Source organism: Maylandia zebra, linkage group LG1 (assembly GCF_041146795.1).
Source record: "Maylandia zebra isolate NMK-2024a linkage group LG1, Mzebra_GT3a, whole genome shotgun sequence".
Taxonomy (NCBI): Eukaryota; Metazoa; Chordata; class Actinopteri; order Cichliformes; family Cichlidae; genus Maylandia; species Maylandia zebra.
In genome coordinates, this window is record NC_135167.1 from 41,260,030 (window position 1) to 41,282,745 (window position 22,716).

At 44.7% G+C, this 22,716-nt stretch overlaps 2 protein-coding genes and 1 long non-coding RNA gene across 6 annotated transcripts in view; 1 reads left to right on the plus strand and 2 right to left on the minus strand.

The window, feature by feature from the left end:
• The window catches only part of LOC101479414 (calcium-transporting ATPase type 2C member 1), a 26,719-nt gene extending 25,856 nt beyond the window's left edge, over window positions 1-863 (plus strand). For both annotated transcript variants that reach the window (XM_024804162.2, XM_024804163.2), the window contains exon 27: window positions 58-863. In XM_024804162.2, coding sequence (XP_024659930.2) covers window positions 58-179 — 122 coding nt within the window. In that variant the 3' untranslated portion in view covers window positions 180-863. The remainder of the gene's footprint in view (window positions 1-57) is intronic.
• Window positions 864-4,268: 3,405 nt separating this feature from the next.
• Window positions 4,269-5,624, minus strand: LOC143419509 (uncharacterized). Its single transcript, XR_013099501.1, has 2 exons — window positions 5,369-5,624; window positions 4,269-5,033 (listed from the first exon to the last, which is right to left on the minus strand). It is a non-coding gene; the product is annotated as an uncharacterized LOC143419509 (long non-coding RNA).
• Window positions 5,625-14,474: 8,850 nt separating this feature from the next.
• aste1a (asteroid structure-specific endonuclease 1a) lies at window positions 14,475-22,092 on the minus strand. Of its 3 annotated transcripts, none has more exons than XM_004572103.5 (6): window positions 21,788-22,092; window positions 18,613-19,424; window positions 16,917-17,225; window positions 16,592-16,796; window positions 15,934-16,069; window positions 14,475-15,411 (listed from the first exon to the last, which is right to left on the minus strand). In XM_004572103.5, exons 1-6 carry the CDS (start codon window positions 21,912-21,914, stop codon window positions 15,012-15,014), a joined length of 1,989 nt encoding a protein of 662 aa, XP_004572160.2. In that variant the 5' UTR covers window positions 21,915-22,092; the 3' UTR covers window positions 14,475-15,011. The 3 variants fall into 3 exon arrangements, with proteins under 3 accessions (XP_004572160.2, XP_076742625.1, XP_004572159.2); XM_076886510.1 differs by lacking the exon at window positions 21,788-22,092 and adding an exon at window positions 20,508-21,779; XM_004572102.4 differs by lacking the exon at window positions 21,788-22,092 and having other exon boundaries at window positions 18,613-20,441.
• Window positions 22,093-22,716: the final 624 nt, after the last annotated feature.

Below are 22,716 nucleotides of genomic sequence, written 5' to 3' on the forward strand. Positions count from 1 at the left end.
TTTTTTTCTTTTTGCTCGAGTTCTTGTGACCGTTTCCTTCTCTTTGTCTTTCTGCAGACCTCGTCTTCCTCGTGTCCCTCACCTCCTCCGTCTGCGCCGTATCTGAGGTCATCAAGAAGGTGGAGAGGTGGAGAGGGGTGGAGAAGAGCCCCCCCTCTGACTTCTTCCACGAAGTATGACCCCGCCCCCCTCGCTGTCCAGGCTGACGGACTCTGGTGTGTGGAGGATGAAGAGGAGGGTGGAGGTGATGGAGCATCTCTGTCCTGATGGCACTGACTTCTTTGAACCTCAAAGACTTTTTTTCTGAGATCCTCAGACGGGGACGAGACTCCGGTCAGGCACTGGAGGAGGCGCCTGGCCTCAAGGGGCGGGGTTAGCGGTCTGGACCTGTGTCGACCGGCCGCGGCCGTTAAGCTAGAGCCTCTCTCTCTGCGCCGCGGTCCGAGCCACTTCTTCCTGCCCCGTCATTTAGGATGAAATCGGACTTCGGGGCGTCTCCGTGGCCTCTTCCTGTTCTGTTTTAGTTTAGACGGCGGTGACCACTATTGGGCTCGCTTCTCTACACGAGGTGGACGTTGTATTTTGCGTCCTCTGTGGGAGCGTCTGCGGTGTGACGGTACAGCACCAATCACAGATCAATCAGCGGAGGAAATCATGTTGCGATCTTTAATTTATTTTGATAACCTGATGGGTTCTGGTGTGAAATTTTATTTATCTCACAAACAGGAGCGAATCATTTCCTGGACGCTGGGAAGTTTTAGTGATGTGGGTTTAATCAAGACGGTTTTTTAAACAAAAGCTTTGATTACGAGAAAAGTCTGAGGGCTGATTTTTGTTAATAAAGTTCATATTTTAAAAATTAATCCGTGTTCAGCGTTTTTGTGTAAATGAAAGTAAACTTCGCCTGAAAGTCGGGTTTGTCTGTTTCAGGTGCTTTTGAAAACAGATCTTAATAAATCAGCGGCACGTGGCAGAGGTAATAACCCAGTGTGGCCAGAAGAGGGCGGTAATGTGCAGGAATGGGACAGCAGCAGTGAGAGTATGGAGGGCCAGGAGTGACAAAATGAATAAATTTAATACGACATTAAATAATGAATTAAATGTGTCATTAATTTGATACATTTGGAATTATTTAAATAAGTGCCCGTTCATTTCATTTAAAACATTGTAATTTAATTTCAGTAAAAGTTGTAATCAAACCTATACTGAAAAAGGACAATCCTGACAAGACACAAATGAACAACTACAGGCCGATCTCAAATCTCCCATTTTTAAGTAAGACCATTGAAAAAGCAGTTTCTCAACAGCTCAGTTACTTCTTAAAACAGAATAACTGCTACGATGCCTTCCAGTCAGGTTTTAGACAGAACCACAGCACTGAAACCGCTCTGACCAAAGTGTTTAATGACATATGTCTGAATACAGACAGTGGAAAAATGTCAGTCCTAGTTTTACTGGATCTCAGTGCAGCATTTGATACAGTTGACCACAACATATTACTCAAACGACTGGAGAACTGGACAGGTCTTTCAGGAACTGTACTAAACTGGTTCAAAACATACGTAGAAAACAGGAAATACTTTGTATCAATAGGTAACTTCACATCTGAGCAGACAAGTATCACATGTGGAGTTCCCCAAGGTTCCATCTTGGGACCCCTTCTGTTTAACATCTACATGCTCCCACTGGCACAGATTATAAACAACAACAAAATAAACTATCACAGCTATGCAGATGACACACAAATATATATCACAATGTCACCAGGAGACCGAGGCCCTGTACAGGCTCTTGGTAAATGCATTGAGGAAATCAATGACTGGTTGTGCCACAATTTTCTCCAGCTAAACAAAAACAAAACTGAGGTAATAGTCTTTGGCGCCAAAGAAAAACGATTACAGGTCACCAGAGAACTTCAATCTATAGATCTAAAAACCACAAACCAGGCGAGAAATTTGGGTGTAGTGATGGATGCAGACCTAAACTTAGAAAAACACATTAAGACAATAACAAAGTCAGCTTACTATCACCTCAAGAATATATCAAGGATAAAAGATCTGATGTCTCAACAGGACCTGGAAAAACTAGTCCATGCATTCATCTTTAGTAGGCTTGATTACTGTAACAGCATCTTTACAGGTCTACCTAAAAAATCAGTCAGACAACTACAGCTCATTCAGAACTCTGCTGCTCGAGTCCTCACTAAGACCAAAAAAGTGGACCACATCAGTCCAGCTCTGAGGTCTTTACACTGGCTGCCTGTCCGTCAGAGGATAGACTTTAAAGTTCTGATGCTGGTCTATAAAGCTCTGAATGGTTTAGGACCAAAATACATCAATGACCTCCTGACCCAGTATGAACCTTCCAGATCCCTCAGGTCATCTGGATCCGGTCTTTTATCAGTTCCCAGAGTCAGAACCAGACACGGAGAAGCTGCATTCAGCTTTTATGCTCCTTATATCTGGAACAAACTCCCAGAAAGCCTCAGATCAGCTGAAACACTCAGTTTATTTAAATCCAGGTTGAAGACTCACCTGTTCTCAGCTGCATTTGAATAAAGCACCAAATCCACACTTTAAGCTTAAATTTCAAAACTTACATTTAACTACTGATTTTATCTACTGTTCTGATTTTATCTACTTTGTTCGGTTTCAGGCTTCAGTGTCTGTGAGAGGAAGAACATGCTCCTCCTCCTGACTGGAGGTCAGCGTGTCTGCTGCATCATCAGCAAAGATGGACGCACTTGGAAATGTTTGCGTCTTCATTTGAATCCAAGGCCGAGGTTTGCTTGCTGTGCATGTGTTTGCATGGATACAGCGCTGATTCTCTGCCCGACCACTTCAGTCTTATTTGAATAATGTTGTCATTATTAGAATTGGGACAAAAGAGCGTTCAAGCTCGACTCCTCCAAACAAATCAGTGATGATGACGACACAACCCGACACATTTCACATGTCAGTTCCAATCATAGAGAACAAACAGTTTTTATTTTGTTCTTTGTTTGTTTGGCTTCAGCGTCTTTTTAATGATGTTACAGTTTTAGTGCATCTCCTCTAAAAGTGCAAAACGTGCTTTGACAGTCTCACACAGCACCACTCCCAAAGATGGAGGCTCAGTCACAGACAAATAAAATGCACTGATTTTAAAGTCACCACTAAATTTCACTGAAAGTAAATAAAATGTGGTTTGTGTAGCGCCTCACGATGCGAAGATCACGAAGTGCTTCACAAAGAAATACCAAGAAATGCAAAAAATAAAGTTGGTTAAATATCATTATTGGATGTGCTGCAGGTGGTCATGTTGATACAAGACATACCTGTTGCAGTGATCACACGGTGAACGGTGTTGCCACGGCAGCCGGATGCCAGCTCGTTGCCCGTGGTGACGGAGAAGTCCACCTTTGCCGGGAGTCAGCGTGGGTCTGTTCTGCTCGACGCCGGCGGTGCCGAGGAAGGAGAGAGCGCTCCTCTATTTATTTTCAGTCTTTAGTTTCATTCGATGGAAACCTTTAGATTTCCTTCGTTAGGACTCAGAAAACTTGACTATCCACATGACAGAGCACTCGGTCTCATATCTGATGATGTGTAAGATCAAGAGAAGATCAGAAATGAGGGTAAACCTGAAGTCTGCTTTGGATTATTCTCTTTAACAACCAGTTGGCAACATTCTAGTTTTGTGTTTTGAAGGTTTGAGTAGTTGCAGCCACCACGAGTACATGAAAAAGGACTCGAGGTCTTTTTAAACCTGTATTTCCATCCTGTGCGAGCGCAGCCGACAAACAGACATCATGAAAACGATTCAACACAAAAGCACCCAGTTCTGAGTTAAACTGTTTTCTATGTGAAAACTGTCGTTTCAGCTGCGTGAGAGAACATTACAGCCATGCGCTGAGTCGCCGTAGACAACAATGATGCTAAGCTTAGTAAAACAGTTTGCTAGTGTAGCTGCTGACACTAGTCTCATTTCAGTTTGATGGTACAAACGTATCAGGAGTGACATCATTGATATTTACTAGATACAGAACACAGTGAGCCTACACTGTTCACTGCATCACTCCATGCTTGCACTGAGCATCACCTGCTATCATGTATATATCTACTGAGCACTTTTCAGTTTTGCTTTCTTTCAGCGTTGTCTGACAGTATGTTTTGCACTAAGCAGCAATTTGCTAATGTTGTAAAGCTGCTCAACATTTGGAAATAAAACCCATTCTGATTCTGCACAAAGAAAGCTCAGTGGTGGAATCAAATATGACATTTCAGTCAAAATTCAAGGTATTTGTTTCTATTTCATATCATTTACGAGCCCTGTGTGAAAGCTTTAGTTACATTTAAGGGCAATATCCCAAAAATAAAGTCAGAGATTTGATCCGTGTGTGTTTCAGATGAAATGAAGACAAACTGATGCAGTAAATCTTCTCTTATTGATGACAAAACTGTGCAGCATAATTTACTTCAGATGTTGCAGATGTGAGAGCATAAGCAGGCTGATGTTTGGAGGCTCTAACAGCAGAGAGATGATACAGAAACATCTTTAGAAAATACTGACACACTTTACAAATTTCCCACGTGTGGGACTAATAAAGGTTATCTTATCTTATGAAGGGACAACTTTGTGTCTAAATGAGCTGCACACTTTCCCCACTGAAACCAGCACAATCCCACTGATGAAAACAACATTTGAACTACATATATTCTGGATAAATCAAAGCATTATCAAAGTTGTCTGTGGTTCCCTTATTTTTCCTTGGTTCCCTGTCAGATCCTGCAGGACGAACAGCAGTGAGTGGTTCCTGTATGCAGCTGTTACAGGTTGTGTTGGAGATGCTTCTGCAGATACAGGAAGCAAATATAAAAGTGTTTTCAGTGTTTTTAGCAGTCCCTCAACTACAGAGAGCTGTCTGCTCTCCTCTGCATCTCTCAGCTGCTGCTGGCTCCTCCTCCTCACACTGTCCTGGATCTGTCCTGGTGTCTCATCAGGGGTGGAGAGCCTCCGTCTCCTCTCACCTTCTCAGGCTCTTCTGACTCTGGACACTTGCAGAAGGAAATCAACCACAGCAGTCAGCAACAAAAGCAGCAGAAGTTTATCAAATCTGTGTGAACTTGCAGGATGAAAACACCGTTTCCTCTTATCGTCACAAAGACACACTTTATGTGTTTGAATCAGAGAGAAACAGGATCCTGCAGAGTGTTGGTCTTTATAACAAAGGTGACAGACTCGGGTTGTTTGATATAAGCCTGACAACAACAGCAGGAAACAGCAGGAGGACTTCTCCATCTACTGTCTGTCTCATTGTTAGCGCTTTAAACAGGATGAGAGCTCTTTAAGGACAAACTGCAGCACAGCATGCTTGAGTCTGCGTCCTCACCGCAGTTCGCGGGCCACATATTTGCTCAACCGTCTGCTCGGTGTTTCCTGAACCGTTTAAGTACGTTTGGCTTCACGGCGACAAACAGACGGAGCTTCGGCAGAAACCTGAACGAACTAACGGAGAAAGAGCGCGTTAAACGCGACCTCACTAACGTCACGTAACTTAGCCGAAGGGTCGCTAAATGCGACTTTAAGACTTTTCATTATGCTAACATTTGTTCCGCGGTATATTTGCAGTGGGACAAAAGCGCCGCGCTCACTTTGAAGACGGTATTTCTGCGCTTCACTTCGGCCGTCCGCCATTTTTCTTCAACCGCTGACTCGCAGTGAATCCTGGGATATGGTGAGGGCGCGGCTTCTATCCGTGCGCTCGTGCGTTCTGTGTGGCGTCACTGGCAGATCAAAGGAATCAGCTTCTGCTTTGATCGTCACAGCCACGTCACAGGCAGGGAAAGCTTTAAATAGGAGCGCTCACACAGAAACATCACTGCTCACCTGTTTGCAAATGTTCAACAGTCGGCGTTCTCCCAACAAGGAAATTATCCAGCTGTTCTCTCAAACCCAGAAAATCTAATGTGCGATACAACCATGTCAACACGCAGCGAAAACGAAAATACAGTCGTGGTCACACCAGACCAGATTATGCCACCTTTCAACAGGTGCTTCCAAAGGCTCTCTGGAGCTGAGTGGAGCATGATAGAAAGTGGCACATGCGACTCAGGCGTCCGAGCGGTGCTCGCTGATATGATTTGTGAAATCATTCAGACCGCCTCTAGCAGAATCCTCAAAAATGCCCTTCCTGTTATTCAGGATCGCATGATGAAGGAAGATCCGGAGCCTTTAGGTGCGGGGAAAATAAGCCCGTCCCTCGGAGACTCCATCTCAGCTGCCATCGCCGGCGCTCTTAACGTCCTGGAACAGCGACCTGAGAGCACTGACGAGCTGACACGGATGGTTGAGGAAGAGATCTCCGAAAAGGTCAGCTCAACGGTCAAACTCGTTAGAGAAAGCCCCGATCTCCCGCAAGACCCCGCCGTTTATGTCAGCGGCAAATGTAGTGATATTAAAAAGCTGCACCGCATGGTTTGCCACGCTGCCTCGTGCCTTAAAAGGCACGCGCGTGAGCTGTCGAGCGGCTCTGATTCCGGTACAGAAAGTACGGATTCAAAGATGTCCGTGCAATCAGCAATCAAAGAGATTTCTGTGATTCTGTCATCAAGGAGCTCAGATGGAGAGATGACAGATGAAGATGAGGAAGAAACTCTAACAGAAAAGGACGAAACAAAACGAGCCGCAGGAAGCCAAAGTTTCCGGGCTGCAACCCCAGTAGAAGTGGTTGCAGCTGACATCGTAAATGAGATCATTGGCGACATGGATGTAAGCAGCGAAGAGCCCTGTGAGAGGAGTCCTGCCTTTAATGCAGGATTAATTACCAACAAGCTGAGAGACTTCTTCTCCAGATGTTTGCAATCCACCTCTCACTCCCGGCTCAAAGCACGCAAACAGCGCTTTTCCATGTTTGCCAGAAAACAATTTGAAACAACGAAAAAAGACCTGAGAAAAGTAATAAAGGCAAACAGAAAATTTCTTGTTTGTCTGAAAAACATTTGCAAGGACCCCAAAGGTGACACGGTGCCCTCTGATAACAGTACGGTTTCCAGCCGAAACACACTGCTCCGTTACATACGCTCCTCTCCCGTCGACTTCGACGCGATTAGATCAGACGTTAATCAGTTGTATGAGAAATTAACAAAGGAAGAAAAACTCTTCAGCATCCACAAAACAGTGGAAAACTTTAGAACTGGTGGAGCAACCAGAGATTTCACTGTGGAGTTAACGGCAAAAATGTTTGATCTACTTATGACGGATCGACGGTATCAAGTCCCCGAACCTGTAATGGGTAGATCCCTGTCTGACACCGTCATCTGCAGGACTCCACAACCAGCACATGGATCCAAGCCTCCCTTTTCTGCTGAAGTCCTCTATGTGCTCGTAGAAGACGCAGTAGAAAAGTTTGTACAAAAACTTTTACTCTGGGTGGAGAACGAAGACGAAGATCACCTGATTGAGGACAAAATTTCTGTGGCTGTGGAAGAAATCCAGAACATTATTAAAAGAACGAAGATCCCAACAAAGGAAACCAGCACAGATTCAGATGGAAGTGGAAGAGAATCTGTTCCGACACCTGTAACACCAAAGTCTGGGAGCAGTACCCCAGAAACATGCTCTCTGGTACCTTATCAGTCACCTGATCAGTCACCTGATCAGACACCAAAGTCTGGGAGCATTACCCCAGAAACATGCTTTGTGGTACCTTTTCAGTCACCTGATCAGTCACCAAAGTCTGGGAGCATTACCCCAGAAAGATGCTTTGTGGTACCTTTTCAGTCACCTGATCAGTCACCAAAGTCTGGGAGCATTACTCCAGAAAGATGCTTTGTGGTACCTTTTCAGTCACCTGATCAGTCACCTGATCAGACACCAAAGTCTGGGAGCATTACCACAGAAAAATGCTTTGTGGTACCTTTTCAGTCACCTGATCAGTCACCTGATCAGTCACCAAAGTCTGGGAGCATTACCCCAGAAAAATGCTTTGTGGTACCTTTTCAGTCACCTGATCAGTCACCTGATCAGACACCTGATCAGTCACCAAAGTCTGGGAGCATTTCCCCACAAAAACGCTCTGCCAGTGTTTCAGGCTCACCCAAGGATTCCTCTGACATGTCAGAGATGAGGTCTGTATCAGCGTCATCTTCTGATGCTGAGAAAATTTCCAGTGACCTCGCCGTTCTCCTCATGATGAGAGTCATCAGAAAATCCAAACCTGAAACTCAGCACTTTTTTGCCAGTGCAGCATGTACTACAAAAGAACCTGACGCGATCCTCAAGCGTCTGAGAGATCTGATGCAGCCTGAACTCAGCAGCACAGAGTCCGTCACAAGTCTGATGAAGGACAAGAAAAAGTTCATCAAGAAAATGACCAAATGCCTCATCAAGGAGTTTGGCTCCCCAGACACTGTGTTAAAGGCTGCGATGGCAAAGGATGCGTCTTTTGATGAGGTTCTGACAAAGCATCTAAAAATGCACCTCGGAGTCATCCCCGGTCCTCCCAAAAAGTCCAAAATTTCCAGGTTTTTTTCAGCGTTGGGAAAAACTCTGCGAAAACCCTTCAGGTGGTTCACTGAAGCCAGAGATGATTGAAATGACCATCCTGGCTTTTCCCCGCCGCCCTGCTTCTTTTAACATCTTGAAGCAGAATTTTAGCACCAAATCCAAATTCTAACAACTGTAGTTCACGCCATCTCGTCTCCTCTTTGATTTCCATCCCCCCAACCGGTCGCAGCGGATGGCCGTCCCTTCTGAGCCCGGTTCCGTTGGAAGTTTCTTCCTGTTAAAAGGGAGTTTTTCTTCCCCACAGTCGCCTCGTGCTTGCTCAGAGGGGGATCGTTTGATTGTTGGGGTTCTCTGTAGTACTGTAGGGTTTTGACCTTACAGTACAAACAGGGAGGAGACTTTGTGATTTGGTGCTTGATTATGCAAAATATCTAATTTGGCATAAAATAAAAATTTAAAATAATTAAAAATACATTCCAACTTTGTTTGTGTTCTTCTTCTGTTGTCAAATATGTAGAAAGTGTTGCACGTGTGATTTTAGTCATTTAGCATCAACATGTAGCCAACATGTGTCTGTTTGTGATCCTGCTGCATCTGTTTTTGTCTGATTTGTAATGATAATAATAATAATAATAATAATAATAATAATAATAATAATAATAATAATGATAATACTTTTTATTTATAGGCGCCTTTCAGACCCTCAAGGTCACCTTACAGTAACACGTAAACAACACCATAAAAAACACAAGAAAAATGTATATATAGCAAACATGGTAGATAAAATTTAGACATAAACAGTCATAAAAGTAAATATAAAAACTGAGCAGGTAAAAATGGCCTAAGACAGATCAGGTGTATGCAATTCTAAACAGATGGGTTTTGAGTAGTGATTTAAAAGTGGTGAGACAGTGTGTGGTCCGTAGAGCAACTGGAAGTGCATCCAAAGTCTCAGGCAGAACAACTAAAGGCTCTGAGTCCAATGGTAGTCAGGCGAGCAGGTGGAACTGACAGAAGGGAAGCTGAAGAAGAGCGGACTGTACGAAGGGGCGAGGATGTGTGGAGAAGATCGGATAGATTCTCACCGGGCTGTTTCTGTCTATCAGCTGTGCCCGCTCTCATTATTAGCTTTGCTATTGATTGTGAAGAGCAGGTAAAGCATCCAATCACCTGTGAGGATGGATGGATGTAGAGGAGAGACAGAGAGGCCTCTGCTTAACGTCTCTACTTTTTTCTGCTTTCAGGACAAAATGTTACCAGTGATGTCATCATCATCATCACTGTAACCCATCAGTCACATACTGACGGGGAGCTCAGCGCCTGTTTCTCAGCAGTGCGCACAGCGAGCGTCACACCGATGCCTGCGTGCTGCAGTGTGCTGGGATGGCTTGTGCTCTCCTGCACATGCTACAGTCAGCTGTCACAGACTTCACCGTCATGGGCAGTTTGTTCTGATGCATCTCTCCACTGGATACATCTGCAGCTGAGTCCTCCCAAGCTTTTGCTCAGCAATTTCTATCAGAAGAGTCATTTGTTATCGCAACAGCAGGTTCTCCTTCAGCCTCTTGTCGTCCATCTGAACGGCCTCGCTGTTGAACACTTGCCTGAGCTCGCACTGGATCTTGGAGGCAGTAATTCATGCTGAATGTTGTTTTTACTGCACTGTTATTGCAGCGCATTATTAGGTCACCCCGTGGTTGCAGCATCACAAATATTTGCAGCAAATCTGTCCGATAGAATGAAAAATGAAATCCATCTTATTTCCTTCTGTTTTGCTGCTGTGATCCAGCGGTGTCGCTTTCTTTCTCCCAGTTTAGGATTTCTGTGGCTGCAGTAAAGTTGCCTCCATGCATCACTGTACTGAGGTACCCACGGATCCCGTAGCAAAGCACATTGATGATGAAGAAGCACGCGTCAGTTCATCTGGATCACAATCGTGAGCGCACACAGCGTTCTGCGTGCAGAGGAAACTCAACAGGAAGTAGTTTTTATTCCAGCAGTGTGATGTTGAACAGCTGCTGTAAACACTTCAGACTGAGAGCACGGAAAAAGCTTCCTTTAACAGAACAAACTGCAGATTATGGCATCCCCACTGCAGGGGGAGGAGGAGGGCTGGGGGCCAAATGAAACTCCATGCATGTGTTTGGACTGTGGGAGGAAGCTGGAGCACCTCGAGGTGATGAACCACCGCCAACAAACAAGCTGCTTGAGTTCTTTGTTTTCTAACGTCTGTCTTGTGCAGAGCGCAGCCAGATTTGTGTGAAACAGTAATCGCAGCCTGGATCATTCACTGTGATGTTACTGTGAAATTCATCTTTAACTTTGGTTATTTTGTGTTTATTCAGACACACTTACACATTGTAATGAAATCATAGCAGCTTCCATGAGCTCATTTCGAACAACACATCTCTGCACACGAGGTTTATGCTGGAAAAGCACGTCTGTTCCTACCACCTCATTTACAAGTCAGTATTCAGAACGACTACTTAAGGAAGGAGAAGCCACTACATGCAGTTACCTTCATGTGTTTTCACTTCTCGGGCTCTATAAAGAAGCTTCTTTAACCCTCATAATGTCCTCCCGATTTCCATACACCTGTGGTCCTCAGGGGTCAAAAATGTCCCCACTTCGAGTGTTTTTTAAAGTATAAAGTATAAATTGTCAATCAATTCAGTGTTACACCTTAGTTTAACTTAAGACCAACACATTAACACAAAATTTACCCTACATTATTTGTTCTATGGCCACCAGACCTTGTTTACATAAAGCATACTTTGATTTTGAGCGAAAACAAAATGACACAATAAAATATTTAATTGTTTAGATAAATTTTACTATTTGTCCAACTACAGAGTGCTGTATGTTGAACTTTAGTGAGAAAGTTTTTTTTGAAGCGTTTATAAATTTTAAATGGCAGCACATAATCACAGCTGTGGTCCTCAGGGGTCAAAAATGTCCCCATCTGGTTTGATTGATACTTGATTAATATGAAGTGGATTTTTCCCCACTTTTAATTAAAACTTAATTCAAACATTTTGACACAATTTATTTTATTCCATTTCAAATTTAAGTCTGATAAAAACCTCATAAAAATGATTTTTTTCTTTGTTTTCAGGTAAAAAATAAATTAAATCATCAGTTATTGTGATTATTGTTTCACAACCAGAGTCGGCTGCTTTAAGGACTTGTTTTAGACGACGTGACGGCCGGAGAGAGCAAACGCAGACAAACTCTTTGTCTTCACACTGTTGCTTCTGTTTGCTCTGAATTTCACACTCTTTGCTAAAATCGAATCGATTTTTCTTTAATGGAAACACGAGCAGAGCGTCGTTCACGCACGCAGCTGAGCACGCTCAGATCAACGTGCACAGAGGCGAGGAGTGCTGTACATTTATGCACTGCAGTACAGTTTTTATGTCCTTTCTGCTACTTTCTAGGATTCGTGTGGAAATTTTTGTTCTTTGTTCTGCAAACCGCTGATTTGAAAATGTTCATTTCTTTATATTTTATTAGATATAAAACTATCCAGCTGTTTCCAGCTGTGACACTAAAGGGATGATTCATGAATCAGGTAATGTCTGTTTAGGATTCTGCAGAATCAGTGCGTCTGCTTTATGGACTTTAAGTGTTTTTGAATACTAAATCTTTCCCTAAGGTTATGGCTGTTATTACAGTTTTTTCTGAATGCTTAAACCCTAACTGTGATTCCTGTAGCACAATCTCTAAAACTATTCAGACTTATAGCAAAACCACTCACTGAGTTTGCAAAACTAAAAGCACAAAAACTGCTTTGCACTCAGTTTGCAATTTTGTAACACACGCTTTGCAAAACTGTAGGCACAATTCACTGCACAACACTCAATTACCAAATTTCCAACACACTCCTAGCAAAAGTATACACATGTATAGCTATCATTAACACTAATTTGCCAACTGTCTGGCACACTTTCACATGTGAAAACTTTTTTAGATAATTAGGTCACTTTGCAATCAGCCTAAGCACTATAATACAGGTAAGCTGTGTGTGCGGAGTACAATGGAGGGAGCAGGAAGAGTGAGAAGTAGAGGAGGCCGAGGAAGAGGACGTGGAGGTGAAGAAGTAGGATGAAGAGGACGACAAGGACAAGGAGGAGCAAGAGGAAGACGAGGAGGGGGAGAGGAAGACGAGGAGGGGGAGAGGAAGACGAGGAGGGGGCAGAGGAAGGGTAGGAAGAGTAAGAAATCGAATTGCTGATGACATCAGAGCTACAATAGTGGACCATGTAATCAACCGTGGAATGACCCTGAGGGTAGCTGGCCAACGGGTCCAGCCTAACTCGAGCCGCTACACTGTAGCAAGCACCATAAGGACATCTTGAAATGAGAATCGGTGAGTACAGTCACTTCGCACAAAGATCTGTAGCACTGCCATATGCCAATGAGAAACACACCAATACCATTGATGTAAAAATACTGAAATTGTTACTTTACAGAATTGCTAGATGACCAGATGCTGGGGCAGAGGAAGCATGTTCACTGCAGACCAAGTAACCCATAGAGTCATTATGGCGACTGCAAATAATCCTATACTTGGAAATAAACACTTGTGTTTGTTTTGATGTGTTTGACTAAACACCAGTACTTGAAGTTTGGATCCCTCTATGCTTATGGATCTATGACAGAAGTATGAGCTCAAACTGACATGGCCTACCTTGTGCACAGAGAAAGCAAAAGCCAGATGTGTTTTGTATTCATACCATCAGTGTGCAGTTGGTGCATTGTGTGCTTAGGAGATGATGGCTTGTGTGTACTGTTTGATACGGAAACACCATTTTTACGAAGGTGTGGAGAGTTAATCTAGCTGTGTTTGCTTTTGCAAGAGAACTACAATGTTTTGATGATTGGGTGACAGGTTTTCTTATTTGTGTGAAGAGTTTTGCAAAATTAGCCAATAGTTACAAAAAATGTGCTTAAGCAATCAGAAAAAACTGTAAATGATTACAAGTACTTGACAGTACGAGAGCACCGAGCCAAACACGAACCTGAGAATCAACCCACCGGACAGATCTTCTGATGTCCTGTGGGCGCCGCGTGCGTTTCGTAAAATGCCTGAAACCTTCGTCATATTACGTCAGTCTGCAACCAAAATACTGCAAAATGCCCGACGCACTTCCAACAAGCTGAAACACCCAGATGTGTTTTTCAGAAGCTGATTTATGATCTGCAGCTGCACGGGTCCAAACAAACACTTACGATGCTGTGATCACCGCAGAGCGCCATCTGGTGTCCACATGTTTAGTAACTTGTCACAAATGTGATGTTCTAACAAACTGAAATGAGGAGCGCGGTGAGACGTTCTGAAAAAGCAAGAATTGATCCAAGTGTGACGCAAATTTGTCCTTAAAATGAGAAGTCCCCGAAAATAGCAGCAGAGACAGCAGCTGCGCAGAAGAGCCACAGACGACGGCCCTGGATGGGAGTCGGTCCTCCTCGGGCTCTGGGGGGATCTCCTCCATGCCTGCCTAAGGACTTGTGGGGGCGGGGCCATGGCTCCCCACTCCCACTATCAGACACTTACATGGAGAAACCTGATGAACACAAGCGCTCACACACAGGTGTAAACAGACACACACTGTCTGGGTTGGCTGCTGTCTCCAAACATCTCGTGCGTTATCAGTCCTGTGTGCTGCTCAGTAACATTCATGTTTAGTATTGACTGTTGCTGATGCTGAGGTTGGCTGTTGCCATGGTTTCCCTGCTGTCTTCTCTCTCTCTCTTGCCCTCTTTCTTTCTGTTTCCCATCGCCCGGTCCTGTAATAACTCCAAATAAAATCAAAATTAATAATACTAATAATAATAATAATAATAATAATAATAATAATAATAATAATAATAATAATAAAGACTGGATAAATATGACAATCAAGTGGACCAGTATAGCAGGAGCAGTAAAAGAAATCTGTTGGGCATTTTTCTTATCCTTCAGACAGGACAGGAAAAAAAGATTGGGGGTCAGAAACATTTAAATCTTTATTGATGAGGTTCCTTTTATTAAACTTACATTCATGCTTCCTGTAAAATCACAAATAAAAGGCTGTAAAATCCTCTGAAATGACCCAGATTGTGGAAAAACTAGCAGATATTTGTCCCATAAAGAGTCTGGAGCACAGGAGCCAACAGAGGAGAGAAAGTGGGCTGAAGCCGTAGGTGGCTAAAGGCAGACCCTCCAACTCCGGCCCAATGGCGTGGGATAGTGGAAGAAATTTTTGGAATGGAAAGGCTTACCTTTGTCCTTAGACTCGAGCTCGAGAAATTTAAGAAGCTCTGGGAAAAATGGGTTGTGTACTCCCCTTTGCACTGAATAAATGAATATTACCATGATGTAAGTAGATGCTATTACTGGAACTGTGAATGTCTCCCATGCTGACCTTAAGTTTTGTATTCCCATACTGTAAAATGATAAATAAAAAGTTATAAAAAAAAAATTAAAAAAAAGTGGGCTGAAGCCAGACAGAGTGGATGCTGACGGCGGTTCCAGCGACGGTCCGTCAGAGGAGGTCCATGCCTCGGCCCTCCTCCTTCCGGCTCAGTTCCACTTTGTTGCAGCGATTCCTTCTCTCCTTGGTTTTGTACCGAGTTCTCAGCAGCAGCCGATCATCCAGCCGCAGGTCTTCCTGTGCCCGGGCCAAGCTGCGAGCCTCTGTCTCCTCGTCGTAGTCCAGCTGGAACAGCCTGAGGTTGGTGTGGTCGTTCAGAGCCCGCCTCTCTGCCTGCTCGCTCTCTGAGAACTCGGAGCCCTGGCGGGGCCGGGGCCGGAGCCGGTGGATGGCTGACAGCATGTCGCGGTACTGCTGCACACTGGCCTGATCTGGCTTCAGGACACGCTTCAGTCTGCTCCCTGTCCTCCTCATGTGGACCAGCTGGTGGACCAGCGTCCCCTGATAGAACCTGGAGATCATAAAGAGAAGATGGAGAATGTTCGCTCTGCTGGATCATTTGTCCAAACCAGCCTTTAACTAAGCTCTGCTCTCTTTCTCCTTCCAGACAAACATGTTGGTTTAAGCAGGCGAGTCCAGAGCGCTCTGAGCTCATGTGAGAACCTCCTGAAACTCTACAACACAGTCCCCGCTCTTTGCTGCCACTTTTTCATCAAACTGTGAGGGAGGGGCTCCATCCATCCATGGATCAGGAGCCAATTGAGGCTTTTCCATGCAAACACACAGCTGTGTGAGTCTGCCTGCATATGCACATTTATACTGTGAAACAGCTGCGAGTCACTGATCTTGCAGAGCGATTGTACAGAACTGTACTGATTAAAGCCTCCGCAAACACAAACGTCACATAGAAGAAGTCATGTAACGGTTTCTACAGCACGCCATAATAAAAACACGCCTATGCACGTTTGGCACACTGATCTGCCCCATGCCTACAAACGACCTCGTGAACAAGCGCTTTGAGAGAACGCCTCACCGTGCGACGTCTGGTTCAGGCAGAGGGAGGCCCAGCAGCTGGTTCAGGTGCATGCTGTCCTTCATGCACACCTGCCACTGGCTGAAGGAGTGAGCCACGCCCACATCAGGCTTCTGATGACAGCAAGCCTGGACAACTGCAAAGCACACACACACACACACACACACACACACACACAGAGGGACTTATTTAGAAACATTTTTAAACCAACAAGATTTCTGCAGCACCGAAAGAAGAAAAACCTTCAACTAAACATAATAATAAAAACTAAGATCAGAAGAATCAAAGTTTTAAAAGCTGATTTTATCTTCAGAATCGTAGATTTGAACCTTTCTTTGTCGTGTAATGTAAAACAGACTAACACGGTTGTTATTTCTGGACTGAACTGAGCCTGGAGATTATTTCACAGGTAATAATATCCATGATACAGTCCACACACACGTCTCTGCTGCTAATAAACCTTTAGCCTTAATCCAGTTTAAACAGGTGAGCACTGTCCAGAGAATGTCCGAGAACAGAACAGTATCAGGCTGTAAACATGTTTATTTCTGCTGTAGTTTTAACATGGGACTCTATGGGGACTGACTCACTGCTGCCTCTGCTGGACACCAGAGGAACTGCAGGCTTTGGTAACGTCTCCTCTGGTTGTGTTTCCTACCTGCGCTGAGTCGCGATGTGTCTTTGAGGTTCATTCCCAGCAGCAACGACTTCAGCAGCTTCAGGTCCGGACGAGGCCGAGCTCTGTTCCACCAGTAACAGGTCACAGCCACTAGGAGGCGCAGCTGAGGCGGCAGCTCATTCAGAAGTTCCTCTTTCACCCCGAGAGCCTCGAGTAAGACCTCCAGACGTTCAGAGAGCTGCGCCTGGGGCCACGAGACAGCCGGACGAAGAGTCGAAACGACATTGTGACAGACATTAAAGTTAGCTTGCTGCACTGAGGATTAAAAACACAAACCGCAGTTCATTTCCACTAAAACTGTCACCTCATGCAGTGAGTTCAGCTGGAGCCGCTGAGCCACTCGACTGAAGGTTGGTTTGATTCGGATGAATTTCAGCTGGAGGTCCTCCCTGTCTCTCTCCTCCACCTTATATGACGTCTCTTTGCCCAGCAGCAGCCCATACATCACCTGGCGGAGAGGTCTGGAGGTCAAGTTAGCACTGGGCAGGTCTTTGTGGTCCACGGGGGTGCCGAGGCTCAGCCTGTGCAGCAGCAGTACGTCCAGGGTGTCCCCGGGTAGCCGGGCCTGCATCACACACAGCTGCATCCAATCTGGGATGCGACCAATGAGCTCCTGGAGACCAGGACACGAAGGTTTTACCAGACATTTACCTCAAGTAACATTTACATTTACAAACCCTCTGAGGTGTAAATGTCCCAACTCCCTAACCCTTTGTTCAGGAGAGTAAAACTGTCATTTTGGTGGGAAAAAAGACATTTTGATGTTTTTTAAGTGTTTTTTTTCTAGTGTAATTGCCAGTAGCTAGGAGAATCCTCCAGTCCACCCATGTTCTGCAGCACATCCACATCCAGCTCACAGGCACAGCAGGCAGGACACATCCTAACCAGACGTCCTTTAGATGTAAAGGACCAGCAGCTCTATTTTCCTCCTGAGTGCCTGAACTACTCATCCTGTCTCTGAGCCTGGACACCCTTCAGAGGAACATCCTTTCTGCTGCTCGTATCTGAAATCTTCGTAGCAATTGGTGAAAGTAGCTGTCTGTAAATTTACAGCTCTGGTTATAAAGCATCAAGATCAGAGCAGATGCTGGTAGAACAAAAACCATTCTGATATTTATGGCGTTTGAGTTTAGGATATGTCAGAAAACATATGTACTGATCGTCACGAACTAATCTGAAGGCTCGTTTGCCCGATCCCTACAGAAGCTTGCCTTAGTTCCATCAGTAACACTAACTTCTTGGACCTGACGATGGTCAGATGGACATTTAGACTGTTTCCAGTCTTGAACTTGTAGCCATGGTCCTGAGTTCTGCTCCCATTTCCAGACTCTTCCACCTGCATCTGCAGCACTGAACCCTTCCAGCACGTTATACTTAAAGACCGTCTGAGGACCTCTGTCTCTGAGAAGAAGAAATCACCCAAAGTCCTTTTTTCTAGACTTTGGGTCCGGGGAGAAAAGCCGTCCACAACTTGAACCATCCCTGAGTTCACATGTGATCTAGGTCCTCAACATATAAACCTAAAAACTTCTTAAAACAGTGTTTGACTTCAAAGGGTCAAAGACTCAGATGGTACAGAGTCTTGTTCTTCATCAGGGAACAGCCACAGACATCAGGAAAGATGGACACAGTTTCCAGGTCTGAAAAGTGAGGCCAGTGAGGAGCTCCGTCATGTCTGCATTCTTGTCAGTAGCCAGCAGGTGGCGATAGCTGTAGGGGGAAGCGGCTTCCTGTCTTTACCTCTGTAAACACTTTCTAGATGAGTTTATGTGATCAGTAACTCGTTTTAGGTTTTTACTAAATTAAACATTATTGCACTGTGTAAATGCATTCTTGAGGCTTCAAAGCAAGACTTCAAAAACCAATGACTGCTGTCACAGCTTTGCCTCTATGAGAAAACAGAACTGACCTTCTGCACTCCAGGTTGGAAGACATTTGGTCTCCTCAGTGGAACGACAGACCTCAATAAAGGACATTTTTCCTTGAATGAGAATCATTACCTCATCTAGGAACGGAGGAACAACCCCACGGACGAAGAACTCCACCAGCGAGCTGCGAGGTAGTTTGTATTCCTCCATCCCCACAGACAAACTCTGCAGCATCTTCTCCTTGTTCTGGCTCTTTCCTCCCATCAGCTCCACTGCTGCCTTCAAGGTGTCCTCTGGCTGCTCAAAGTCCTTCATCCAGCACAGCAGGCCCTCCAGGCGGCTCTGAGGCCTACTGGCGTCTGGGGCAAACCGACTCCAGATAAACTTCGGCAGCTTCACGTAGTCGTTCCCAGCCAGGGCAGCGAAGGTGGGCAGGAGCTGGGGCTGGATTTCGAAGTAGATGCAGAAGCTGGAGGTATAGTACCTCTTACAAGGGATGTAGCTCTTTGAGCCATTCCCCTTTACATCCTGCCACTGGAAGTAAGAGATGGGCAACAATCCTGCTGAGAGGTTGAAGATGTAGAAGTCGCTGTCGTTGGAAAGCACTGGGCACTGCCACTTATCAGCTAGGGCGGCTATCTCCCGGTCGGCCTCGCCAAAGCACTGGGCGACCGGGACCTTCAGCCGGGTCAGCGTCTGTCTGAACACCCACTTGGTCATAATTGGCCGGATGTCTTCCTTACCCCCGTCCTTTGCTGCTCGATGGGCTCTTTCGATCCGCTGCTCTGCCCTTTTTGTCACAGTTTCGAGCTTCTTGTTGGTGTGGTCCGAGCCTCCGTCCAGCACCATGTAAGGATCGACCTCGCAGGTTCTGAGGGCTGTGATGAACCTCTCAATCAGGCTTTCATAGGCAGCATACTCCCCGCCGTGATTCTGGTCCAGACCTGAAGAATCAGCCAAAACAAACACAACAAAGAGACTCCAAGAGTCAGTTTTGCACGTGGCGACAAACCATGCTGAACTGACATCAAGCAGAAACTGTCTGAAACAAATGCTGTCACCATGCTGTGACATCAGGAAGCTCGAGAAGATGTCAGGAAGGTCAAAGAATACTGAGGCGAGTAGTTTTACATATCCAGGACATGCGTAATGTTCAGCACGTCTGAGTGATGAAAGTGTGCATGAACTCAAACCAGTACTTCAGATACTGATCCTGTGATGTTCCCTCAGCACCTTAAAGGCTTCCATACTACACATATTTAAATGTAATGTGGTTTTTATAGATTCTGGTTCTGAACAGTGAAGCTGTAGGGACTTAGGCCTCCAGCAGGGGGCGACTCCTCAGGTTGGGAAAATGATCTCTGAGCTTAGTAATCTCCCCTGATGAGCTCAGTCTGTGGGTTCAGATCTGACTGAATCAAACGTGACTGTCTACAGTCTGAAGGTTTTTGAGTTTAGTGCACCATCAGCTGATTCTGGGTCAGTAACTCACTAAACTCTGAACTCTGTGACTTTGTGGTTGGTTAGGAGCAGTGTTGGTCAAGTTACTTGAAAAAAGTAATCAGTAACTAATTACTGATTACTTCCCCAAAAACGTAGTCAGTAAAGTAATCCTGTTACTTTACTGATTACTTATTTTCAAAAGTAATTAATTACTTAGTTACTTAGTTACTTTTTAAAAACACGATTTACACCCTGAAGAGGTGATAAAGCGATAGATCTTTCAGCCCAATTCTACTTTTTCTGCATAATCCATCATACAAAATGTAATCAAATGGAAAAGTCTCTTTTTAAAACTTGTTTTATCAGTTTTAATCTTTTAACTTTATGCATCAAGCAAACATTTAATTATCTGCAACATTCTCTGACTGGAAGAAATTAGTTTAACATTCAAACCTATTTTCTGCACATAAAATAAAATAAAATATTTTGTGTGTTTACACTCAGTCTTTCAAATAGATGCAAGTAAAACACAGCAGAACATAAATAAAGTCAAAGACTCAGTGGTCCTGTTGCTCTATTTTCACCTGTAAAGCAGGAGTGGGGTAGGCGGAGGTTTACCCTGGTGCAGGTGTGCTGCGGTCAGTGGAAGAATCCGCGAGTGTCTCTGTGAATTTCCCATTACGTGGTAGCTACTCGGTGCTTGTTGGAAGTTTAGGGGTTTTTTCGCTGTAAAAAGAAGTTTTCTTCCCACGCACAGCGGACACTAATGTTTTTGTCACTTTTTATGGAATCAAACTCAAAGTAAGGTCAGTACTTCCACGCTTTAAACGCTGCACGCTCATACTCTCTCTGCACTCGATATATGATCCATTGTTGATCTGCACACAGCTGTTGTCACGAACGTCGCACTCGCTTACGTCACTGTCGTGAGACATTCTCGCAAAAAAATCACGGTTTTAGTAAGCAGTAAGGCAGCGTTCCTATGGGAAAGTAACGGTAATCTAATTACCGTTTTTGCAATAGTAATCCCTTACTTTATTACAGTAACGCATTAGTGTAAAACAGCTGAAAGCCAAACATCCAGATCACACACCAGAGCAACATCTGCAGAGCTCAACAGCAGCGTCAGGTTTCATAATTCTGCGGTTTAATGACTCAGACACGTTTAAAATCTTATCTGTTTTAACATTCATCACACGTGCGCGCATGGGAAGACGTGCGCGCGTGCACTATGTAAGTAAAGTTTATTAAGCGCTTTTCACAGACAGGCAGTCACAAAGTGCTGTACACAAAGATTATAATAAACAGTACACTCAACAGACATTATACACAAGGTAAAAGGTTTAAATGCAAATTAAAAATGTGAAGAATATAAAACACGTAGATCAACAAAAGGCTTGTTTGAACAGAAAAGTTTTTAACTGCTTTTAAAAAGAATCCACAGAATCAACTGGTCCACAGCCGTGGTGCCACAGACTTGGAGGCTCCGCCCCCTGTTGTCTTCAGACGGGTTCGAGGAACAACCGACAGAGTCTGTGCGCGGAGACACGAGCCGCAGAGTGTTTTAGAAGAAGCTTGGATAAATAATCTGCGGCCGTTTAATGCTCTGTATGTTAGAACAAGAATTTTAAAACGAATTCTTGCTTCTATAACACAAACACACGCGCACACACACATTTTTTGCCGGTCACACCTCCGTTTGTCCGGTGGTCGTCCGTTTGTATTAACAGCAGTATTAAGTAATAGTACTAATACTTCTTATCAGCAGAATCAGTGACCTTAATGACGTCAGTAAAGAGGGTGCGCATAAACCTGCAGCTCACAAACTGAACAGACTCCTGGAGTTCAGACCGGAGCTGCTCACCTGACTCAAAGTACAGCCGGTGGTACAGGTTGGATCCATCGATCACCAGCCGGCTCCTGCCGAACTGGACGTCCCGGTAAATCTTCTGGTGGTTGTCTAAGAAGGTGGTCAGACCCTGAACCCCCATCCTGGGTGTGAGTGCGCCGCGGATCTCTAACTGCGCCTCCTCCGCTCTGTGTTTCCTTAAGTTTCATTTCTTCACATCAGCTGATTATAGCTGATAGCAGCGTGCACGCGCTGAGAGGGGCTGGGTGATATTTGGGTGATCCACCAAAGTCAGCCTGCAACAGCGGAAATATCATATGCAGAGATGGGCAGTAACGCGTTACTTGTAACGCGTTGTAACGCGTCAGTGATTAGTTACTGATTACTTTTTTCGTGATTACTCTTTTTGGCCAGAGGGGCCGATGGCGCGATATGGCAGCCTGGCCTCTGTCAGTCTGCCCCAGGGCAGCTGTGGCTGCAGCTGTAGCTGCCTCCACCAGTGTGTGAATGTGAGAGTGAATGAATAGTGGCATTGTAAAGCGCTCTATAAATGCAATCCATTATTATTATTATCATTATTATTATTTTTCAAGTAACTTGACCAACACTGATCATATGTGTTCACGTGCCTGTGTCCCCCCAAATGTGTGGCCATGGAAACAACGTCCTCCTGCCCTTCGACAGAAATATAGAAAAACATTCATTACAGAGATGTACAGTAATGTCAGTGATTACATGAAATAAAGTTACACGGGACCTCGTGTTTATCAGGGCAGGCACGTGCAGGGGGGGGGGGGGGGGGGGCTGGAGGGGCTTGAGCACCCGCCCCTTTCCTGATGGGTGCCCAAGGTGCCCTTTTGTTGAGGCAACTTTTAAAAAAAAAAATTATTTTTTTTTTTATGTGTGTGTGAGTGCGGAGTCCTGTCTGTGCCCCTCAACAATAA